The sequence below is a fragment of the Physella acuta genome, unplaced genomic scaffold, assembly GCF_028476545.2.
Source record: "Physella acuta isolate Inbredline_101_S28 unplaced genomic scaffold, ASM2847654v3 ptg001058l, whole genome shotgun sequence".
Lineage (NCBI taxonomy): Eukaryota > Metazoa > Mollusca > Gastropoda > Physidae > Physella > Physella acuta.
In genome coordinates this window covers 455,164-481,309 of record NW_026732575.1, presented here as the reverse complement: position 1 = coordinate 481,309, position 26,146 = coordinate 455,164, and the positions used below count along the sequence as shown (strand labels likewise).

Below are 26,146 nucleotides of genomic sequence, written 5' to 3'. Positions count from 1 at the left end.
AAAATATATCAGGACAAATGATATCATGGTCAAATGAGTTCGGACAAAATATCTCAGACAAAATATCTAACAGCGAAATTTTAATAGTATTGACGATGATTTTAGTTGAACTTTTTTTTATTGACTGTTAATATGGTTTTGTTTACTTTTTTACTTTCTCGTATATACGTAGTATAGAGAAAGTATTGTAATCGTGCAAATACGGAAAAACATAATTTTGCAATCTTGTCCGTATGTCTGTGTGTGTGTGTGTCTGTGTGTCTGTGTGTGTGTCCGTGTATAAACACGATAACTTGAGTACCGTTACAGCTAGGTTGATGAAATTTCATATATAAGTATTATATCAAAATCGTAGATCCGTATCAACTTTTGAGCGATTCCCGACAACCGGAAGTGGTACTTTTTCTACTTTGAATTTTTCAAAAGCCTATAACTTGAGTACTATTTCAGATAGATAAATGAAATTTCACATGTAAGTAAAAGATCTAATTCTCTACGTTCTGTTAAATTTTGAGTAATTTCCGTTGACCGGAAGTAGTAATTTACGCTACTTCCGATTTCTCAAAAAACTAATGTAAATTTTAAAAGTACTAATAATATTGCGCACTATTATGCGCTTTTTTATTTCGCGTTCACTTGGTGTGCAATTAATTTGTATACGAGATTTTATTCTATTTTTAAAACTGTAAGTATTTAAAATGGATTAAAAATCATGTCTATAGCCCGAGTTCCCATCCCCTGTTATTTTATATAAAAATATTCGAGAAAGTTTAGGGGAGATCACTCCCGGTTTATTACGTATAATAATTGTGAATAAAATTAATTAGTGAAACCTAACAACTATCAAAAGGTGTATTAAACAACTGTTGTAGCATTTGATTTGAAAAAGTAAGAATTAAAACAAAATTACTCTATTAGCCTGAAAGGCATAATAAATGATAATGTATAAAACAAATAAAGTAACGGTCGCTATACAACATTAATGTTCAGAACACGCGAAATATCTTTCAAAAATGTGATTGGGTCTGAAGGTTCGTAACGTTAAACTATTGTTTTTATTACATCATCAACACAAACATAACGTGTAAGTTTCTTTTCTGGTAGGTACATCGTTATGATCACACCTCTTCAATACTATGTGATTATCTATTGTGTGAACTCTTGCTCGACATGTCCTAATTTCACATTTCCAAATCTCTTTGCCTGCTTATGTCAAACATAAATTGACCAGAAACTAATGTCCTAATACCTTTCTGCGAGGTAACGAAAGAGACCATAGCAAAGCAATCACCATTAATACTGCTTTGTTTGATGCACACTACGACATACTTAGCTCCGCGATGACCGCTGTCGTTTAAACATGCATTAGTCACCTGATCACTAAGGTGTTACCGACACATAACAATGTACTTTATATGCTTGTCGTATTGTCCATGGAGGGCGGATGTCTTTCCCTTAAGGCATGTTTCTGCCATCAAAGCGGGCGGCAACCTTGATACGATGGTGTGTCGTAATTGTTATTCCATCCTCTTTGATCTAGTTTCGTCCACCTGACGTGTTAGGATAGTCTCACGTTTGTCAAGCACACCTACGCTGTCTTTCGAAATTATTTCTTTAATCTTGGTATACTATATTACTTATATTAACTTTAAAATGTTTAGTGCAATATGACTATTTTGTACGGCAAACATTTCTTACAATTATTATATAGGCCTATAAACAATATTAGAAATATTAAACAAAACCATAAGACAGTCAACAAAAAAAAATTCAGATCAATTAAAATCATCCAATACACTATTAAAATTTAGGTGTGAGATATTTTGTCTGAGATATTTTGTCTGAGATCAATTGTTCGTGGTATCATTTGTCCTGATATATTTTGTCCTGGTATCTTTTGTCCGTGAGATCATTTATCCTTGAGATCATTTGTCCTGAGATCATTTGTCTTGAGATCATTTGTCCGTGAGATTTTTTGTCTGAGATATTTTGTATGAGATCATTTGTCCTGAGATCATTTGTCCTGTCACCAAGTAAATACTTAGATTAAAGTGCAGATAATCGTCATTCATTTGAAATAGATACGTTGTTCCTTTTTCTGACCTTTCTATACATAACGCAGAAAAACGAGAGAGAAGTAGCCCAAGAAAACATTTTTTTTCAAATTACCAGCTATATTTTGTAACATAAGAAAACTGAATTACTGAGGTTTTTAAAACTGACTGTTAATAGAAATAGAAATATTTTAAAATATTTAAATACTATTTTTTTATAATGTAATTTTTTGTTTTAATTTAATAGCAAAAATATGTATTATATATTTTTTTCAATACTTAAAAATTACAATAAAATAATGATAACTTACTTGACCAAGATCCGCAAGATATTTTATTAAAAATAATTTTTCCGATATTGTATATAAGGTATAGAGATAGTGTGCAAAAGCCTAGCATCAAAATTTTCACTTACCTGAGAATGTAAAAATTCTAATCTCATCTTTATCTCTGTCTTTTTATCTGTCTGCGTGTGTATTTTTTTTTTATTGTTTTTTGCCTGAGAACCCGATAACCTGAGCACTATATGAGTTAGGTTAATGAAGATCCAAATATACGTATTAGATCCTATATTCAAGTATCTATCAAAGTTTTGAGCGATATTCAAAGCGAAAAGAGTGAGTTATTTTATTGAGTGTCATTTCAATTATGTAGACGAAACTTCAATTATAAATACTAGATTGTATATACAGGTATTTTTTAACATTTAAACTATTTCGAGTAACTGCAAAAAGTACTTTATTTTTTTTTTGAAGCCAACACAAAACTGATTCCTGTTTCATTTAGATAGTTGCAATAAATATAAAGCACAATATCTTAAAGGCCTACTTAGATAACTTAATTTTTGAGTGACCTCTGATGTCTGGGAGCGGTATTTTTCTCTAGTTCAGATTTCTCCAAAAAGCTTACACTTGTTTATTATTCTATTATAAGGCATATTCTAAGAGTGTTTCGCATCTTTTTGTTTTCTCACAAAAACGAGAGGTTTCTTTACAAGCTTTTATATTTCTATCCTTTTATTTTACTTTGCCATCCTAGCTCATACATTTTGTGTAAGATAATACGATATTGTTTTTTTTAATTGTATCGGCATCGCTGTTCATTTGGTTTTTATAAAGGAGGATAGCCACCCAAAACCCTTTTGGAACCGGTGGTGTAAAAAATTAATCCTCTCTATGATCATTTCTGTTATGTTTATTACTATAAACTTAATCACTATTTAATATATCGCTACTATTTAATTCACGAAAATCATTTCTTTTTATCCAATTAAGAATAAAATCGAAAATTAATTACTTTTTTTAGCTATATGTTTAACGATATTAGAATTTGAATGCACTTGTACATTTTTGTTTCTCCCCTTTTATAATAATTTACGTTAAACTGGTAGAACAAACCGCTTACAACTCAAAGTAGAATAACTGTAGGTATACTTACATTTAGAAATTTATTTACAATTTAATCAAACACAACTTAGCTCTACAGAAACAAAGTTCTAGCCAACAGAGAAATTCAGTTAGCAATAGACAGAGCGTTATATGTTAGAGGAAAGCAGTTTTGTTGATTGTTTCATTTCAACTTAAACGCTGAACAATAGTTTTTATAGTAAAAATAAAATTACATCTATATACATGTGAACATTGTTAATAAATTTGGCGACATATTGTAAATTTATCATGCACCAGTCAGTGTTAACACAAGGTTCTGTTTTCGTGATTTTTTTTATGATCACGGCCGTCGTAGCTTCATCTCCACGTGCTCCAGAGAATCTTTGTAGCCTGTTATACCGCCCCAGTTAATGCCTTCACCATGATCTTTACTCGCCCATACACCGTTTACGTTCACATTATGACATGCGTTATACCACCAGCCGCCTTTATAACTGTCAGCACAGTTACTAGACGATCTAACAGTGTCTCTATCTAAAGTAGAAAAAGCCATTCCATTGTGATAACTAAAGCTGTCTGTAGTGTTGCCTGTCTTGTATGTAAACTTTATCCTATACAAATCTGCTTCATTTCCCACCGACACATCACTGTACACGGCGTAGTAGGATTTACCTTTATATTTCATGTCAAACCTCAGTTCACTGTAGCCCTGTAAAAGTATAAATAAATTTTAAAATCAACAGATTTAGCTAAATGGGCCAGAACAAAAAAAGTCTAAAAGGTATTCGATAGGCCCATAAAATATTTTTAAAATAATGCACGGCATAGTTAAAATTAATATTGTTGTAAAATCCTGTTTGTTTGGGTTTTTTCTGAATTTACTAAAGATTGATGTTTCCACGTGTAATGCCATCGAAAAACAATGTCAACATGTTATTCGATGGGCTAGCATAAATTTAATTGTAAAAATTATTTTTAAAAATGGCAGACCCAAGTCATGTGTTTTAAATTAGCATTGCTTTTTTAAAAAAATTGTAAACAATAGACTATAATGTAGAGCTAGCAGAATTTGATTACGGCGTTCCTGTACAGCCAATCAATACTTGTCTTACGAATCTGAAAAATCGGGTTATAACTAAGGCTTAATGAAAATAAAGAGAATTGTAGCGTTAAACTCTAAGATATTTTCAAGTTTTCTGGATTTCCAAGTTTTATATCATTGATTCAAAATATATTATATTTCTAAATTAGTGTTAGGCTTAAATTTCTATTTTTGTATTTTTGTATTATTTTTACTGTCACTTTGATTAAGTCACAGAATATTCTTTTACATTTCATTTTACACCCATCCGTATACAACTATACTTTTTTAAAATGTGTCATTCTCTTGACATTAACATGCATTTTATACTTTTTCGTTGTATGCTTCAATTTTTTTCATGTGGAGATGCTGCTTTTTTTAAAGTAAATTATATTAATATCCATATCACTTTTCACTAGTAGTGCTATTTTATCTGCGTATGCTAGAAAATAGAGTTGTTGGTTGTAAATACTGCCAATTTTATGAAATACATTTGTTTCTATTTTCTATCGTTTCTCTAGTGTGGATGTTTCTAATTATCCTCTCCTTAGTTATATAGCACACAAGATATTCAACTGGACACATTTAGCGCCTAATTTGAAAATCTTTTGAAAATCACCCTACAGCTTTATTTTCGTTTCAAAAATAGCTAAAAAGCGCAGTTCTTCATCAACTTTGTGAAATCTCATGTTCTTACTCTACTTCTGGTTTCTTAAAAGCAAATAACTTGAGAACCGTTTAAGTTTGGTGAACTAAAACGTTACTCAAGTTATGATGTGTATAGCCAGACAAACAAACAGGCAGACAGACAAACACAATGACATTCAGTCTAAGGTTTTTACGACTCAGGGAGGTGTACACTTCAAAATGAATTAAAATATCTGTTTAGATTTCTTTTTGCAAAATTACAATATTGTCTGCTTAATTCTTACAAGAGAAAGTAAAAATTGAAGCAATAAAAAATTCAAAATTAAACATAACCTACCTTTTGTGTGAGGCTTGAGATCCAGTCATTTCCCAGCCAATAATCTCCATCCAAAGATCCAAAACCATTTTTGTAGTCGCTCCAGTTTCTGGTGAAATTTACGTCACCCGACACACGTCTCTGAAAATAAACAAAAACGACAAATGTACAAATGTAACCTAGTTTTCGTTTGAAAATTAAAAACTAAATATGGTATTTTCCTGTACAATGGATGAAAACTCCGAGTTCAAATCACAGGGTAAATAAGACTCGAGATCTGGAGACAGCAAACCATAAAGGAGAGAAAACACAAAAATTTGATCAACAAAGGCTATGGAAGCAAATCGAGAAAGAAAAGTAGGCTAGAAATTGAGTCAACGGACTTTTAATACATAATTGTGTTATAGGAAATACCCTCCAATATTTTATTTAAGACAAAACAAGAAAACGTTCATACAAACCTTTACAGAACAACTCACTACACGTACCATGCGACTTTCATTGTTATTTTGATGACGCAATCGAACATACATTAAGATAAAGTCTGAAGGATTGAAAACGGTAAGTCAAAAATGAAAAACTCAACTTGAAAGATTTTCATGTAATACAAAGCAGGATTAGATTCATGTGAAGAAAATGTTTCGTTACAGGCAGAATCAAGTTCAAAAAGTTTTAGAGCAAGATTCAGTGTTCAATTGTCAAAGACAATCCGTGTGAGGTAGTCGAGTAGTAATTGATAACACAACTTAAAACTAATCAGTGGAAATAAAGTTACTAATTTTTAGGGAGTGTATCAGACCATAAGCAGCATTATTTGTTGTATTTCATATTTGTATTTTTAACATTTGTATTGAGTCGAGAGATAAACTTTGTTATTTTTAATTTAAAAGATATTGGTTTTTGTGTTGCATTCAACTAAATAATTACAATACAGGCTTATCCATAGTTTTTGAGTGAGAAACATATATATATATATATATATATATATATATATATATATATATATATATATATATATATATATATATAGGCCTATATACGGCACTATAGTTATTGACAAGTTATTAAATCTTGCTTCGACGCATTAACAAACGTCTTGTAATTAAACTCAGAATTATTTAACCGGATAACTGAGATGGGTGTTAGTTGACAGCCTCCAATTTTTTTTTACTTTATCTATTTAGAGAACTACTTGAGCAAGAGTGTAGGTTGGTTTAGCGAATCATAATCTATTTTAAGCAGCTGTTTCTAATTTTTGCATAGTATGTTTACTATTTTATACTTTAGGCCTGAAGTCCTAAAAAATCTACGCATGTTGATATGGTACATTTTCTATTAAAATATTTGAAAACTGAGCTTTTGACTAAAGATAGTTAGACTCAATTCAATTAGTTTACACCTACCCAAAAATGTTTCACCACATGTTATTCATAATGAAAAATAAAATTTAAAAACATAAAATAAATGACAAGACTTGTTAGTTATTCGACTTTGGATTAGGGAAAATAATATTGAAAATTTTAATCAACACGGGAAACAACTCGAACAAAAATGCTAAAAGTTGTCAAGGATTACTAAATAATAGAAGCGTACAGTACTTGTAAAACAATCCATCCTCCACCGTCTGTATTGGTGTCACACAAGGCCAGTTTTTTTTCACTTAGTTTAACAACTTTTTGTTCGGGTAGACTTGAGTTATTGCTCCTAATACACTAGAAGAAATGAAATAAAATTAGCGATTCATAGCCAAAAGATTTAACAAAAACTCTAACTGCATTATTTTCATTTTCCGCAATTCACTTTTTTAAAAATGAATTGCTTAGATGTATCAAATAGAAATTAAGTATAAACATATATTTTAAACTTTTAATAAAAATTATTGATTTTAACTTTATTTATTTATAAAAATAGTTTAGGTAAATGATGACTAAGCACAATTTATTTCAACTATTATAGCAATTTCTTTAAATAAAATTAATTGTTTGCTCTAAAAGTGAAAGGATTGACACAAACAAAACTGTCAAAAAAGTTCAAGGGTCCTGTACAGTTTTTTTTTTACCTGTATTGTTAATTTTAAATAGAATTGGTCATTGTTGTACTCGTCAATAAAACCTTGCAAAGATTTGTTGAGACCGTCTACCAAATTTAATGTGGAATTGATATATTCTTGTGTGATAGTTTTCTTTATATTTGTTTCCATATCATTTAATCTGACATTGATTTTTTCTGTCTCGTTCTGGGTGTTGGCTAACATTGTTTGGATTGATTCGTTTAAAACAGCAAAACTATTTTTGTTTAACTCTATTTTTGAACTGAGTTTATTTTCCATCATCTGTATTGTTTTGTTTACATCAAGAGTTAAATTGTGTATCTTATCGTCCCACATTTTATTATCAAGGGTAGAGGAACTTATCTGTGTATAATTGTTATTTAACTCTGTATCTATTGGACCAAAACGTTTCTCTGTGCTGAACTTATCGCCACCAGAATGTGATATCTGTAATGACATTGTCATGTCTGCACCTTTCAGTCTGTCTGGGTCTTCAAACGATTTGAGAAAATCGGCCATTGTGTCAACAGATTTAACATAGTCAGAAGTTTTAGCTTTTAAGTTCATCATTAGAAATGTGTCACGTGATTTCTTTTGTAGCCTCTCCGTCTGTTTCCCAATTCTATCAATTGACCCTGATGTATTTACATAATGTATTTCACATAGGACAATGCCATCATTGCAGTCTGAACTATTTGCTAAAAAAACTTCCAATTCAGAAAATGTTTTCGATATTTTCCCATCTACTCTTGTTCCAGTCCTTTTATAATCTTGAATCTTTGAATCTGATTCTGAAATAGAAGCCACCAAAATCTTCCCCTCTGGTTCACTGATCCTATAGACTGACATGTTGACAAGAGCTGATATCTGAGTGTCTTCTCTTATGTTTTCTGTACACTGGAGTTGTGCACAAAATAAATCCTTGCCGTGGTAAAAATATTCTCTGTTCAACTCAATTTTTAGACCTGGAAATAAACAAAACATTTTTTCATTTCTTAGAATCAAATAATTCAGATCTCTGGCCTTCACTTTGTCGCTGCTAGAATAAATAATACAATTCGAAAGGATTGAAGGAAATAAATTATTTAATGTGAAATATAGTCTAAAACTTGCTGCTATCTAGTCCAATGACAGCTTTTTGTCATCTAAAACTTGCTGCTATCTAGTCCAATGACAGCTTTTTGTCATCTAAAATTTGCTGCTATCTAGTCCAATGACAGCTTTTTGTCATCTAAAACTGAATGTCAGTACCAGAACTTTATAAGCTGATACTTATGTTTGGAGTGTTGACCATGAAAACTACAGCCAGAAGCACACAGAAGATCCAGACTTTCCTTAATGTAAGTTTGTAGGAAAGAAGAAAGTAATGGGAACACACTTGCCATATAGTATTTAAATGGAGATCTCAAAAGGCAGTTTAAAAAAGCAAGCTGGTTAAAACGAATAGAAATTGAAATAAAATACTTAAAAAAAACTTTTTAGAAAACCACGTTTTTCTTGTGGACTCAAAAGGAGAAAATAACTATTTACATACATTTGATGACAAAAAACGTGGGTACGTTCACCATCAAATTTCCCGACCCATCTGCCCGACCCACGTTTTTTGTCATCAAATGTATGTAAATAGTTATTTTCTACTTTTTAGTCCACAAGAAAAACGTGTTTTTTTAAAAAGTTTTTTTTAAGTATTTTATTTTCTCCTTTTTAGTCCGTTGCTACACATGAAAAACGTGTTTTTTAAAAAAGTTTTTTATATAGTTTATTTTCTACTTTATCTAATGACTTGATTAAGTATGAATTGACTAAGTGTTTATAAATACACGGACTAAAAAAATCTTGAGCGACCAGGATTCGAACCTGGGTTGTCGCGGCCACAACGCGAAGTACTAACCACTATACGATCACGGCCAGCGCGCTCACATCGATTGGGGCCGAAGTAACTGTGTCAACAAGCCTCCAGTCTTGTCGGTATCTTTAGAAATCATGTCCTCGATTTTATGGTCCTTTGGGCGTAATTAAATTAAGCTAATTACGGTCTCTAATTGCTAGTTTTTATGATTGCATCTGAAATTGTTAGGCGAAAGTAACCTGCATGCCAAATTTCAGATCTATAGAGCAATCAGAAGTGGGCTAATTTTCGATGTCAATTTTAACAACAAACACATCCACGCGAAGCTGAGTTAATAAAAACGTGTTAATAAAAATGGCGATATATTGGTCGATAAAGTCGGTAAAGCTCATGATTGCTAAACCGAAAAGTCTCGAGTTCTAGCCCTCGGGGAACTTAGGCTAGATAGTTGGGGACAACAACTCTCCTAGGAGAGACAACTTCAAAATCATTCAATTGCTGTCTGGTAGTTTGTTCTTGGTTCGACAAGATTTTAGAGGGAATCCCTTCAACACTATAATTAAGAACGAAGAAAACGAACGTCAATACTTTTAGGGAAACAGCATCCAGTATCTTCTGATAGATTTACATTTGGTACCCGCAAGTTAAACGTCGAATCAAAAATTCTTTGAGCCGGTTATCAAAGACATAATAAAATTTGGCGGCAACGGGGCAGTTAATAGTCACGGATCGATGTTTCTGGTGAAGCTCTTTGCCACTTACGTACGCCTTAATTATTTGTAATAAAGATTTCGAAGGCAGATATAAAAAAACATGGAATCTAGAAAGAAGGAGCGTTGAGCCCCCAATCGATGTGAGCGCGCTGGCCGTGATCGTATAGTGGTTAGTACTTCGCGTTGTGGCCCCGACAACCCAGGTTCGAATCCTGGTCACGGCATTTGATGACAAAAAACGTAGGTACGTTCACAAGAAAAACGTGGGTTTTTTAAAAGTTTTTTTTAAGTATTTTATTTCGTATGGACAAATGATGGATTATTAGTAAGCGGGAAAAATATTGCTAGCTATCTGGTAGTTTGTTCGATTAAATATTTCGAACATTTGGTATTTTTTATTTAAAATAGGCGTGTACATGTTTCAAATAGTGAAGAAGTAGTTTGTTAAATTCAATCCTGTTAAATTGTTACATTAAATAAGAGTTACATGTACCTACCTGTAATCGAAATAATATTCAATGTGATGAACATGTACAGCACTGAGAAAACCATTGTTGTAGTTTTACTGATGTAAAAAAATTAACAAATCACAAAAATACAAAACTTTACTTTAGCGACTTGAATCACAAACGAAACTGAAATGCGGGCTTGTTTAAATAGGAATATTCATGTATTTTTTTTTAAACTTTTATCCGACTGACGTCACTAATTTAGATAGATACATCAAATTTATTTTTAACTTGAAATTTTGTTTTCAAAATATTATCACTGCAATGTGCCAAGTGCCAAGGTGCACCTTGATACGTTTATCTATTCCCGTGGAGTTTTTAATTTTTTAAGCGCTAAGTTCTTTTCAAAAACTCAAACATTTCGGCTGCACGCAAAAAATCTGGTTCTAAATTGAGTTAGAAATTCCATGTAAAAATGATGCGACGAAAATACTCTAGAATAGATAAAATGTGATAAATGTGATTGCGAAATCAACGGTCGCAAAAAAATGAGCAGGTAATCTGAAAAACAGATATTAACCATGACGAAAATAGAGCACGTATAATGGAAAACAGCTATTCACATCGATCAAACGAACACGGAAAAAAAAATTTTTATGGAATGTGGGGTTAAAATGAACAGGTTATCATCTTGTAATCTTCATACCTGTTTACATAATTGATAAACATAACTGACTGGGATAGACATTCTATTTTACGCACATTTCAGCATGGGCTGGCTGATTACAACCAATTTTTTTCTGACTATTTTTAATCTAGGATGTATTTTAAAAACATCATTTCCATATGAAATGGATATTTTTTGTTTATCATATAAAACTGCGTGCCATTCTAAAGAAACTACCGCCATTTTGTTTACTATCTCCCAGCTACATACGTTTGTATCCTCTCCACCCTCCCCCCAACCAAGTTATTCTCTAGTGTAGAGATTGTCCAAGTGACTCACCGCAATATTAATGCATGAAAGGGGATGCTACCAAAATATTCTCTCTTCTTTCTGGCTTTCGCACGTTGAGTTGAGGGCCGTCGGTCCTGCTCTCTCGTGCTCTTGATTTTGTATTTTACTCATTCTATTATTAGTTACAGTAACTATATTGTAACTCATGTAATTCATGTAATTCATAATATGCCAGTATTGCCAAGTATTTGCTACCCTTAAATAAATGCATGCTCTTACATTTAACCTACTCCTACGTGCATTTGGATTTGTATTTTTTAATTCACTTTTATTAACTGTTACCGTTTTCTAATTCATGTAATAAATATACAAATATTACCAAGTATGTGTTAAATCTAATACTGAACTAGCTGTATATTATCAGTTATCACGGTACAATTTACAATTAAGATGATTTTTTTCCATCTCATTATGTATTATGCTACCTAAACCGTTATAAAATTAAATAAAACTCAGTGCCACCTACTATTTGATAAAGCTTACTATAAAATATGTTTCAATTACTTGCATTTTACAGAACCCACTTTATAAAACTTAATCAATACCTTCTTGTTATCGACACACATGTGTCTGATTACCTTATAAAAAGTTGTCTTTAAGTAAACGACATATCCTATCCCTTACAGTCAATGTGTGTTGATCCTTTATGGCTTGCTACTTATACTATTCTACTAATCATAGACTTATATAAGTATATACAAAGATCATATAGATGGAACAAATTTTACACTCAATGTCTCAAAAGAAAGAACAAACGTGTGGTAGACCACCGGATTTTTATGGAAAATATCAGGTATTTTATAAAACAGTTGTCTAAAACACATTCTTACATATTTATAAATTATATATCTATATATATAATTATCTTCATAGAGACGATAGAAAACACCACGCAGCTTAGACATTACCCTCATCCCCACCTGTCAGGTGAGCTGTGGTTCACCCCTAATGTTTACAACCGTAGAGCCGGATTAGTGACGGCTATTAGGGGCAGATAATTTAGTATTAAACGATTTGAACAACAATATCTGGTTGATCTTTTCTTTGTCTGTAAACGGCTGCTTTCACTGGGCGGGAGGGGGGGGAGTGAGGGCGGGAAGGGGTAGTGTTGAAGTCACAAATTATAAATTGCTGATAAGCTGAAAATAAAAAATGTAATGTGTAATGTGTACTACATATACGTACCAACATATTCTATGCTATCCGTCCCGTTTACACCTACTTAGCCTTTTTGTATTTTTGAAAGTGATCCAAAGGTATTTTCTCCACTAGATGGATAATGTTTCCCAGCTAACACAAGAGGGTCCGAGGACCAAAGTCGAGACTTTCAGATACGCAATCTACCATCCATTGCGAAAGTGAAGTAGAGTTCACCTGTTTCTGTGGCCTCGATATATGAAGGGATACTGTGGTCACCACTATGCCCAGCCGGCTTTTCTTTCCCAAACTTGAGTCAGGTATCCATAAGATCTGGGTGAACCCAGTCACGTTCTTTGGTTTCGAATTCAAGCCTTTCGTGGTTGCACTAGCTAACTTTACCATAGCATTTATCCGCTGAACAACCTCCCTCCGAACCCCAAAAACTACACGAAAAAAGCACTGTAGGTAAATCATCAGACTGATTTGATCTTAATGCAAGATACATTTTTCCTCGTTTGCTTTCAAATTATCTTAATCAAATGGAAAGAGCAAAGTGTATACAAGTACAATGTCCATGTTTGAACACAAATTACCATGAGTATACAAAACGTCATTGTCTAATCCAGCATCCATTAAGCATTTGTTAAATAATAATTGAACAACACCATTAGGAGTGGTATGTGAACATTGAAATGTATAGCATAGTTCGTGGTTACAAATCAGTAAGTTCCTTTATGAACCTGACAGTCCATAGAAGTAGAGTTTTTTTTGTTTTTTCGACTTCAACATATACAGAGTTTGTGTTGACAGGATTATGCCCACCAGCCTTTATGTTCCTAAACGAGAGGTAGGTATCCACCAGAGATGGGTGGACTCAGGGACGCTCTACGGACTTGCAAAACCATTCGAACTCGACAATTTCGTGTGTAGTATTAGATCTATTTTGTGGATAGCCTCATGCAGAATTGCAAGACTTACTTCATTTATCCGAGAAGAACTAAACCTGTGAGCAATTTGTTATTATACAAATATAATATTTATACAAATATAATTGTTTTTAGGTGAAGCTCATTGTAGAATTGAAATAAACCTAGAGTTTATAAAGCCATGCCTGATCGTTGTTAGCATGTTTTCTACACAATTTACCAACTATAACTCAATCTTTCATTCTGCGAAGTGGTAAGTCTTTAACAAAATGACAACAGCATTCTTATTGATTCTAGTCCCACAATAAAACTGACAATATGAATGTATATTTAAAGTGAATTAACTGGTTTGTTTATTATTTTAAAAACAAATACAATTGTTATCTTATTTAACTAGTTTTTATTAAAATATTTTTATATACGTGAATTTCTGTCAGATCTTAATTTCAATTGTTCTTCTTCTTCTTCTGCGTTCTTAATTTAGTTAATGGTGGAGGTTTTAAACAACAAGCCCAACTTCGTGTAAGAACTAAACTGTGGTCTCCAGATCTGTAGGTGCCCGTGCGGCGTCAATTCGGCCAATGACGAAACGGCCCCGTCAAAACGACCCCGTCAAAACGACCCCGTCAAAACGACCCCGTCAAATCGGCCCCGTCAAAAGGGCCAGCGTCATATGGACCCCGTTATATAGGCTCCCGACAAATAGGCTCCCGTCATTTAGGCTACCGACAAATAGGCTCCCGTTATATAGGCTCCTGACTAAAGGGCTCCAGTCAATAAGGCTCCAGACAAATAGGCCCCCGTCATTACGACTCCCGACAAATAGGCTCCCGTCATTTAGTTTTCTCCACAAAACGGCCCCCGTCATTACGACTCCCGACAAATAGGCTAGCGTCATTTTGGCTCCCGACAAAAAGGCTCCTGTCAATTTGGCTCCAGACAAAAGGGCCACTGACACAGTGGCGTAGCTACCGTAAAGCTAGCGTAAGCAAGGCATGGGGCCCAAGGCACATAGGGGCCCTTTTCCCTCATAAAAAATTAAAACTTTTACAATGGAATTTTAATATTTGTTACATATAAATAATTTTAAAAAAGAAAAAGGTTAAAAGTTCAAAAAAGCCCCCCCCCCCACCGTTTCAGCAGTGGGATTCAGTGTGTGTGTGGGCCAAACAGAGTCCAATCGTAATAATAACACTACAGGCGATATCACTTTGTCGTGCAAGACATTGAGAGAATCAGCCTATAAATAAACTTTTTAGCAGCAGAAGGAAAACATAATAACATAGTATAAATACATAATCAGGACATATAAAATACGAAATGTTGCCTTCAGAAAATTTATTTATTAAAAATATCCATCGTAAGTAGAAGTTGATCTCTTCGTTTAACTCCTCTGTAGCCTAACGCAGAGGCGTAGCGAAGGCGAGGCGGGGGTGCGGACCGCAACGGGTGACACCATTTAGGGGGGTGACACCAAAGGCAAAAAATTAGTTAAAGTTAAATAGTCTTCTAAGTACAAATCGAAAATTATATCAAGAGGAGGGGGGGGGGGGGGTGTGACACCACGACGTAAACGTAAACTATAAAGAAAACCATTCTGCATCCAACTGTATTATAAACAGACTGTAGATAAACATCGTTACTATTAAGTCTGCAGTGATTAAAGCTTAAATACGTACGTCTACCAGTATGTGGCATATATATAAATTTTAGGCCTATGTAGGCCGACACACACACACACACACACACAAACATACACAAACACACACACACACACATATGCTTTGTTTCCTGGGAGGGGGTGACAATACGAAGTGCCGCACCGGGTGACACCCGACCTAGCGACGCCACTGGCCTAACGGCTGACGAAGGGGCCCACTGATAATTTTTGCATAGGGGCCCAAAAATCCTAGCTACGCCACTGCACTGACAATACCGTTTCTGTAGAGACTAAGTCTCCCGGCAAAGCGGTCTCATTGAATATGACACCTGCCAGTGGGACCCCTTCATCAATATTTTTATGTAATACAACGTATGCATCTCTTGTTCGGCGGGCCTTATTTTTATAGTAGTTATCTATTATAAAATATAGTATGTTTTAATTTAAGGGTCATCTATCTATGACATCCATAATTGAGTCGGTTATAGGCTGTTCCAACTCAGTGTGTGGGAAGAAGGGTCCACGCTGTACTTTCCTAACTGCAATATGCTTGTAGGTTATCAAAACAAAATGCTGTTATCATATAAACATCATGTATATCATACATTTACACTTTTGTGCTCGCTTTCAAGTAACAGATCTTTTCTGTTGTAAATTAAACATTATCAAAACTTTAGAATTGGCGGAATTTAGCTATTAAGGGCTCGATTTGTTTGTGAATTAATGTTGGTTCATGAAAAACAATTTCGTTCGGGCATTCAAAAGAATTTATAGTGGTATTGGAGGTAGGACAAAGTGGTTACTTTTATGCCAATAATGGTCATTCATTGGTCTGGAGCCAATATTTCGGGAGTCATTTTGTCAAAAGCCAATATGTCGGGAGACCAATTGCCTGGAGCCAATATGTCGGGAGCCCATTTATCGGTAGCCAATATGTCGTGAGCCCATTTGTCGGGAGCCCATTTGCCTTGAGTCCTTATGTGGGAGCCAATATGTCGGGAGCCGCTTTGTCGGGAGCCAATATGTCCTGAGCCTATTTGTCAGGGGTTAATATGTCGGGAGTCCATTTGTCGGGAGCCTAAATGTCGGGAGCCCATTTGTCGGGAGCCTATATGTCGCAAGTTAATATGACGGGAGCCCATTTGACGGGAGCCAATAAGTCGGGGCCCTTTTGACGGGGCTATTTTGACGGGGTCGGTTTGTCCCAGGTCGTTTTGAAAGGGCACCGTAGGTGCCCCATATAGTTTTTTCTTGATTGAGGTGTATAGGGGCCAGTGTTTGGATCGCGCCTGGCTATTTAAGGAACAGTCCTGAAAGACGTGCTCTGTATTCTCCGAGGTCATATGGGCAAGTTTCGCTATACCCAAATTGTAAAAGGTAGAATTGTGTCCCTTTCAATTCTAGGGATGTTTTCTCTTGCACAGAATATTTTGTTTGCTACCTTTGTTTAACATTTGTATGTCACATTTGTTCGATATGTGTTCTTTTTATAACAAATCTGCCTTTTTAAAAGGAGGGGGATGTGACCTACTAAGGTCTTCTTTTTTTTAATTGTTTAATTTTATGATTATTTAATTGGCCTTGAGTGGTCTGTTGTTCAAACTAAAGAAATTTTCCATCACGCTCATGTGATAAAATTCACTACTGAGTCCATGTGGCTCGTACGTTGACTCCTTCCCCCAATGGTCCTTAACATTGAGGTTGACATCCCATAATTTCAGAGTGGTTTATAAAGCAGGAATATTCCACACTCCAGGCAGCCCACTAGATATCCACAGGAGAGAGAGCCACGTACGAAGCCATGTTGTATTTTCTAGTTTAAGCAGTAATTATCTTTAAGTACCAGTGTATTCAGTATTTGTATGTGTCTCATTTGAATAAAGTGTAGGTTGTGTTGATTACTTAGATACACTATCCAGTGTTAGTAGGTTCAGTGTGTTATTCTTTAACTCCTAAGTTGGGTCTTTCTTTATTTGTATATTTCTCTTGTTTTTACATAGCTATTTATTATTTAAACTTTTATACATATTGGAAGGTTGTAGATTGATTAAAAGTATTATTAGTTACTGAAGGTCTACGTGTGTTGTTTTACCCTAGACACTATATTCGAGTCCACGGAGAGTTTTGTTGTCTGGTAATCTTTTAGTTTCGTAAGCCATCAGTCTAAAACCATCCAAAACGAATCCTGGTATTGCGTTATCTTTGCCAGTGGTTGAAGTACGTAATAACACTAAATCGATACTTTCATTTGGTGCTGTCCAGTTAAGCGTCAAACCTTTTAATGTTGTTTGAAATATTTCAAAGTTTTGAAATTTTAATGTGAGCATGCCTTCAAACTGTGTACAACGTATCAATTAGATTTCATTCGCAGACAAACAAAGGGATACCGAAAACCAATAGCCTTGAAATTTATACTATCACAGACGTACCAACTCACGTGTGGACGTATACATATACACATGAACAAACACATATACAAACATGTATAGGTTATTAAATGAGCATACAAAATAAACACATGCACCAAACGCACAAGCAAATACCAACACTCATATATGTATTTATGCATATAAATAATAGTTATGTGTTTCTATTTATAAAATTACTAGCCATCGGTACCCGTCACACGTGAATTATAGACCTATATATTTTAAAATGTACTTGTTTGAGAAAACAAATTATGAAATAGTTATTGGTCAAAACGCAATGTGCTTTACTACACGCTGAACGATATTATTGACAAAGCAAAGAATTAACTAATAAGCTAAAAATCCGACACATTTAAAAATAAAACTCGGATGCGGTTCATCCGAGTACCATGAAACTTTAGGGAGTAGATGAGAATACTCCCGAGAATATTTCTGCGAAAAAGAAAACTAAAGTTTCTTATGGGCGGCGCCATATAGCTTACAAATTTCGTCAATACACGGTTTGGCGCCCAGAGTTTGAGAGCGACTATGTTGGCACTTGGCATCCGTTAATCGAGCGTCCTGCATAGCGAGTAAGGGGTACTACTATATTCAGTGGTAAAGCTACAACAGGAAATCCTTCTGTACAGTTTCGTCACCTTGCCAAAGATGAAAAAATAACTTTTTGAATTTGAGGAGCCTACTGTAGAGTTTCGTCACTTTGCAAATGATGCAATAAGCATCTACTATTAGACAATCCAGTCAGAAATTGAGATCGAGCATCTAAGAATAGACCATTAGTAACGCTAGCATATCGCATCAGTCACACATATGTTTAAAACATGTCAAATACTTTTTTACGTGTTAAAGAAAAAAAGCCTGTTCATTTGTGGCACTTTAGCGAATGATGAAATCTGCATCATTATTAACAGGATGCTATTTGGTACGATGGCGCCTATTACTTTTAAGGAGCCAGGGGTCGTACGCCACGCCTATGCGGTAGTGTAATCGGGAAGTTTGGGCCCTGAGAGCGCCCCTGTACGTCTCTGACACATGGGCGGTCACCGAAGTGTGTTCTAACATATTATTTCGGTGAGTGGTTAATGTACACTCAATGTTTACATGCGGTAGTGTAGGTAAACATGTGTCCCGATATTTATGATTTAAGCGCAGGCATTGTTTACATTTAAATAACTCACTTTTAGAAAAGACGGTCACGCGTCTAAGAACATATGATTGGTAACGCGTTGGTGAAATCTTTCTAATACATTTCGTCAAACTTTCTTCTATTCCCGCGGCAACGCGCGGGGAAGGGTACGCTAGTATATATATATAAAGCAGTGTATGTGTGTTTGTCTGTCTGTTTGTCCTTTATGCATTACTACACCTCTCATCACATCGCCGTAAAACTTTGGGAAATTGTTGTGAATATTCATGGGGAGGTTTCTGCGAAAAAAAAATATCAAATTCGCAGGGTTGGCGTTCCAGTAGGGCGCGATTTGTTTTTCTCTATATACGGTATACAAAAATAAAAGTCGATTTTTTTATTTTGACACCATTCATCTGATCGCTATCAAACTTTGGTGAGTTTATAGAACACTTAAAGGAAGGGTTCTGTAAAAAAATCATTTTTAATTTCACAAAGGCGGCGCCACGAGAGGGTGCGATTTTCTCTAAATACCGTATATAAAAATAGTAAAAGTGAATTGCCGTGACACCGTTCACACGATCGCCGTTAAACTTTGGCAAAATGTTGATAATGCTCCTGGGGAGGTTTCTGCGCTAAAATCATTTTCAAATTCGAAGGTGTGGCGCCCCGGCAGGGCGCGATTTGTTTTTCTCTATATACGGTATATAAAAATAAAAGTCGATTTCGGTTTCACACCGTTCATACATGTACTATGAAACTTTGGGGAGATGATTAGATCACTCAATGGTAGGTGTCTGCAAAAAAAATATTTTTTAATATTGCAAGTGCGGTGCCCCCGGGGTGAGCGATTTTTTTCTCTATACACGGAATGTAAAAAATAAAACTCGGATGAGGTTCATCAGAGTGCCTTGAAACTTTAAGGAGTAGATGAGAATACACCCGAGAATATTTCTGTGAAAAAGAAAACAAAAGTTTCTTATGGGCGGCGCCATGAAGGGTACAATTTTCGTCAATACACGGTTTGGCGCCCAGAGTTTTAGAGCGACTATGTTGCCACTTGGCATCCGTTAATCGAGCGTCCTGCATAGCGAGTAAGGGGTACTGCTATATTCAGCGGTAAAACTACAACAGGCTTCTAAAAAAAACTTTGTAACCAGAGGAAATCCTGTACAGTTGCGTCACCTTGCGAAAAATGAAAAAATAACTTTTTGAATACGAGGAGCCTACTGTAGAGTTTCGTCACTTAGCGAATGATGCAATAAGCATCTATTATTAGTCGATCCAGTAAGAAATTGAAATCTAGCATCTAATAATACACCATTAGTAACGCTAGCATATTGCATCAGTCACACTGATGTTTTAAACATGTCAAATAATGTTTTTACGTGTTAAAGAAAAAATGTCTGTTCATTTGTGTCACTTTAGCGAATGACGAAATCTGCATCATTATTAACAGGATGCTATTGGCACGCTGGGTTATCCTATGAGCACGATGGCGCCTTTTAGTTTTAAGGAGCCAGGTGCCGTACGCTGCGCCTATGCCGTAGTGTAATCGGGGGATGGGGGCTTCTGAGAGCGCCCCTCTACGTCCCTGACACATGGGTGGTCTCCGAAGTGTGTTCTACCTCATTATTTCGGTGAGTGATTAATGTACACTCAAGGTTTTCATGCGGTAGTGTAGGAAAACACGTGTCCCGATAATTATTATCCAAGCGCCAGCATTGTTTACATTTAAATAACTCAGTTTTAGAAAAGAAGGACACGTGTTTAAGAAAATATGATTGGTAATGCATTGTTGATAACCTTCAAATATATTTCGTCAGACTTACTTCTATCCCCGCGGTAACGCGCGGGGGTCGGGTACGCTAGTATATATATACAATCCTAAACAAATATCATACTATATTTATAATTTAAAATAATATCTTTGAATAATCTTATTTGAATTAGTTTCGAATTGCTCAAATCTCTTAGTAAAAACATCCTTCATTTTGTTTATATTAATGCTTAAGTAATTGCATAACTGGTTTCATAACGATATTTTTTCAGATTTTTCGTAATTAAGTAATTTACCGCTCACCGTGTATTCAACAAAAAAAAAGTATTTTTGTTTTCGAAACAAACCACTTCTTCAAGCAAGACACTATAAAATTGAATGTTTCAATTCGTAATGGACAATGTAATAGGAACTACATTGAGATAAGGGAGTAACTAAATACTCTAATACAATAGCGAGTGTTTATTGTTTATATCTATGGTTATATTGTTTATAACCGAGTGTTGCAGACTCATATTTTATGAGTTTTCAAAAAAAAATTAATAAATATGTGTGCCAGCAGCTGAAGAGCCGCAACCGGACAACAAAAGAGCCGCATGTGGCTCCCAAGCCGCAGGTTGCCGACCCCTATACTAGTGGTTAGTGCTATTCAGAAGCCTCTCTTGTTGTGATGATATTTAGACACTTTTATTTCATTTTTATTTTTTGATAAAATGTAAAATGAATTTTAAAAATCATGTGTTTCCCTTAAAGAAGAATCAATAATTAGACAGAAACTGCCAGTCTATACATAAGTCAACATTTTAAACAAATCATTATTTTATAAAGTACATTTAATTTTTGATATAAATAGAACATTCAGAAATTTAACGTAAGTTAAGTTTTAAAATTTGAAACGACACTGGAAAAATACAAAAAGGTAAAACACAAAATTATTGCAAGTATTCAAGATTTAACGAAAATAAAAATAAATTAAAAAAAAACAATAAGGTTTTCTTTTTTAATGCAGGTCAATAGCAATAATGTAGCTTCAAAGAAAACAACAACAACTGTATAAAATGCTTTTCAGATAAAATATAATAGACTATTGAGTAAGTGTGCATTGGAAATCCAAGCTCGAAGCCTTGGCCCTAAGTTGAAAACAGCCAGATGTTCCATGTATAAGGCCCTCATTCTCTCCACACAGCCGATGAATCCAAGGGACAGGACGTTACCTGTATCCCTTGGATTAATCTGTATTACATAATCTGCAGAAAGGAACCCAGAGCTGGTAAACCTGTCGCCTAAAAGGGGCTCCACTCCTGTTCAATTTTGGAGTTTCTGACCCGCCCCACACCCTCCCCTCGAGCTGACGTGAATCATCTGCCCAAGGGTACGAACTCTGAATTTTCTAGTTAGCAACTGTGTAAAACAATTAATGTAATTATTATACAATGAAAAACCGAAAAAAGAAATGTTGAAGTGCATGCAGTATAATATTGAAATCCAGATAACCGACAATCATTATAAAAAACGTTATCTTCTTATTCTTAACTTTCAACACAAAACGTTAAAAAAACTGATAAAAGTAGCTCTCTGAAACAATACATGCAATTTACCAGCTATATATTGTGCAGTACAAATATTTTTACAGAGTCATATAGATTTTAGAAAGGTTGAATGACATCAAGTGTAAGATAAACTTGAGATAGTATCTTACTTCTTAAATATATATATATATATATATATATATATATATATATATATATATATATATATATATATATATATATATATATATATATATATATATATATATATATATATATAAAACTTTTTAATACAATCAGTAACTTATATTTTTAAATATAATAGCACGGATGTTTATTATTTTAAAAAACTGTTTTTAAAAAAATACAAAAACATAATTTCAATTTACTTGACTAAAATGTAGAAAAATGTCATGACAATTTTAGACAAGAAATCTAAAATTTTAGTGCTTACCACTTTATTCAAATATTATGTGTTTTAAATAACAGTAAAAATCGCAGGGAAAACATCTTATATAAATTTACAGATTCATAGCAACCGGTCTTATTTTATTTTTAGTTTTTTAGATTACGAATTTTGTTCATTAAACATCAAATATATAATTATTGAAAATTTCACAAATGTAGAGATTGATTTCACAACACAAACGGATGTGAAGTTTCATGTGATTCGGGCAGTAGGCGCAGCAGTTCCCTACACCTGTCGTGGATAACTCATTTAGTTCATAATAAATATTGTTGTTTAGAAAATTACTGGGCACTTCTGAACCATCGTATGTCCAGTGAAACGTGCCATCTTCATCAAAGTCAGCACAGCCTACCCAGTAGAATGTACCGATGTCGACCAAAGCAATGAACTTGTCTAAACTATCGAACATGGCCAAATGAGCGCAATTGTCGGCACATATACCTACGGCTTGAGTGTAATTTACTTCTGTAGAATCAGCCACCAAAATTGTTGTTGGATCACTAAAGGGATGTAGATGGACTTAGTTGTTAAGTTGGTAGATGGTGTCGTAGGTTGACTGGGGTGGTGCGGGAATATCTAGGGAGGGCATGACTTCCCCAACAGAGCAGGACTTGGTCAAGGAGTCGTAGAAAAAATACTTGAAGCACGGGGTTTATTTAAGGACGTGTATAGCGCATTGGAGAGGGGAGTCGGTGGTGGTGCTCGGGACATTAGGGACAACATTCAAGTTGACTGGACTAACACGTGTGAATGTTACAGTTTGAGCTGAAAGTTCTGTATAATTTTTAAAATATTGTAAACAAATAAAAACATTGTAACTATAGTTTCCAACCAGCATGTAGCAAACAATGAATACGATTTAAAAGTACAAAAATACATTTTCAAACGGAAATCACTTATTTATATAACATAAATTTTAAGAAGTCTAGAACATTACTTCCTGTTTTTTAACCATCGCCTCGGCCTTTTGGTAATGCACCACCCTTTCCGTTTGTATTTCGTGATCATTACCGATTCTATTTATTAAAAATGTGCAATGTAATATAAGCTTAATCCATCTATATTCTTTGCCATATTCTTATCCTAACCCTAAAACTTACTTTTTCTATATCCTTATACCTATTATGTTTCTAGTAATTATATATAATTAAATATTGCCCTTACTAAACAATCTTACCTGTTAAAACAACAACACATATAATCGACCAAAGTTCAATCATTTTCGTTGTTGATAAATTTGTCTAAAAGAGCATTTAAAATAATCAATAATATGTAAATTGAAATCTTATATATAAGCTTAACTTTTCTATTGGAACCACTAAGTTGGATAGAATGTTCAGCAGAGTAAGGCTCATTGTTTCATAAGATTTTTTTTTACATAGCAATGTATTAAGTGCTGGTCTGTTTTTGAAATGTCGAAGTGGCTACTTTAACTTAAAAAATATTAACTAGCCATTACATTACATCTTTTTAAATTAATCCATGGTACAATGAGTTCTTATAAACTTTTAAATTGTGTTACTATACAAAGGCTATTGAGACTTACCTGTCTAAAATTTATAACAAGAAATGCGAAACGTTAAATAGCTGAGTTACTCTGATACTAAGAGATTTTAAGCTATCAGAATACGCTGTCAGATACTTTATGACCTTAACAAACGCTAAACATTGAGTGACACTAGCTGTTGCTATGTTTAAATTCACGTGACAGAATGCTTAATAGCCTAACAACCTAACATAGACGATAATACAAAAAGTAATTATAAAACACGTAATCGATACCGTCGATCAAAGACAATATGCTTGCAAGCTTGGTCTACTTTGGTTCTGTCCAGTTAAGCGTCAAACCTTTTAAAGCTTATTGAAATGTTTCAGTTGTTTAAAAATTTAACGGGATAATTACCTTCATGGTTTGAAAAAAAAAACAGATGAATTAGAACTCATTCACACTTTTTTTTCTTCTTCGTTCTTAATTATTAGTGTTAAAGGGGATCGAGATTTATCTGCCAGTGGATTTGAACTCGAGACTTTGTTCGAATTTATCAACCATGAGCTTTTTGCCGACTCGACCACGCCTCCAACACAATTAAGCGTTACGTGTCAACTAATTATGCGCCATTGAGGCCATTGACTCCGATTTCAGCCTGCTTTTCTTTTTGGATTTGCTTCCATAGCCTTTGTCCAACCAAGAACAATCTACAAGGCAGCAGTTGTTTTTTTTTTGGAGTTGTCTCTGCTAGAAGAGTGGCTGTCCCCAGCTAACGAGCCTCATCTGCCCGAGGGTTCGAACTCGAGACTTTTCGGTTGAGCAACCATGAGCTTTACCGACTCGACCACGATTCACACTTAAAATGAGATATTGGAAACCAATATCGCTGAAAATTTTGCTATAACACACGTACCAACTCACATGCGCACATAAACAAATGCACAAAATATATCCATAACACTTACAGGTTCATTATATGTCCACATAATCTGCACAGGCGTGCCATCGCTCAAGAGCATATATATATATATATATATATATATATATATATATCAATATAACAAATTGCTATATCTATATATATATATATATAAAATTCTCTTCTTGGAGACCCTAGAAAACACCAAGCTGTAAGCGCGCTCCCTACCACCCACACCCCTACATGGTCTGGTGAGCTGTGGTTTACGCTAAATGTTTTCAATCGTAGAGCCGGGTTTAGTGACGGCTATTAGGGGCAGAAAGATTAGTTTGAAACGATTTTAAACTTAGGAGAGGCTGCTTTCACGGGGGGGGGGAGGGGTTGGGGAAAGGAGGGAGGGGAGGTTATCGTCCTTAACGAGCTACTGATAGTGTTTTAAAGCAAATATATTCAGTGGCAGCATTGGTACATTCGAATTCACAATATTATGAATTACTGAAAAGTAAAAGATAAAACAACTAAATAGCGGCGTAAGATACGCCGCGGGTCGGCTCGTATATTTTATTTATACATTTTGGTAACTAGAATTTTGTAATTTTATAAAAATGCCATAGGTTTTTTATTCATCAGTCTGAGCCATACTCAATTTTCCATGGCCAATCCTATAACATTAAATACAAAACTACCAGGTCGACCAAGAGAGGCAGACCAAGAAAGACCTGGAGACGTGACCTGGAAGAAGCCACTAGGTCCACCATTAATATTGGAGCTTGGAATGTCCGCACGATGTACACCAAGAAGATTGGATACACCTGGGGACAGTTGGAGAAACTAGCCCTGGACAGAGACGTCTGGAAAGCTCTTCTCAGCGGCCTATGTCCCAGTAGGGACGACAGGCAAACATGACATGATGACATGATCCTATAACATTAAATACAAAATTACTGGTGCATTAGAAATGATTTTAGACTTGCTAGACTTTTGAGGTAACGAGAAAACAGATATAATAAAACTCGCAACAAAAAATATATTTTCACTTCTTTTAAATACAATATTCTTAGGTCCAAGATCATTAGATAACTTTGAGTGTTAATGACCATTTTGTCTCTATCA

General features: G+C 34.5%; 2 protein-coding genes across 3 annotated transcripts in view; both read right to left on the bottom strand.

The window, feature by feature from the left end:
* The window catches only part of LOC131955193 (angiopoietin-related protein 7-like), an 81,552-nt gene that overhangs the window by 22,469 nt on the left and 32,937 nt on the right, over positions 1 to 26,146 (bottom strand). The gene's annotated exons all lie outside the window — the stretch shown is intronic.
* Positions 3,555 to 26,146, bottom strand: part of LOC131955175 (angiopoietin-related protein 7) — a 273,399-nt gene continuing 250,807 nt past the window's right edge. Inside the window, exons 4-5 of one of the 2 annotated variants that reach the window (XM_059319181.1) lie at positions 5,509 to 5,628; positions 3,555 to 4,151 (exon numbers count right to left, since the gene is read on the bottom strand). In XM_059319181.1, the coding sequence (XP_059175164.1) occupies positions 3,783 to 4,151; positions 5,509 to 5,628 (489 nt within the window). In that variant the 3' untranslated portion in view covers positions 3,555 to 3,782. The remainder of the gene's footprint in view (positions 4,152 to 5,508; positions 5,629 to 26,146) is intronic. The other variant, XM_059319182.1, reaches the window with a different exon arrangement.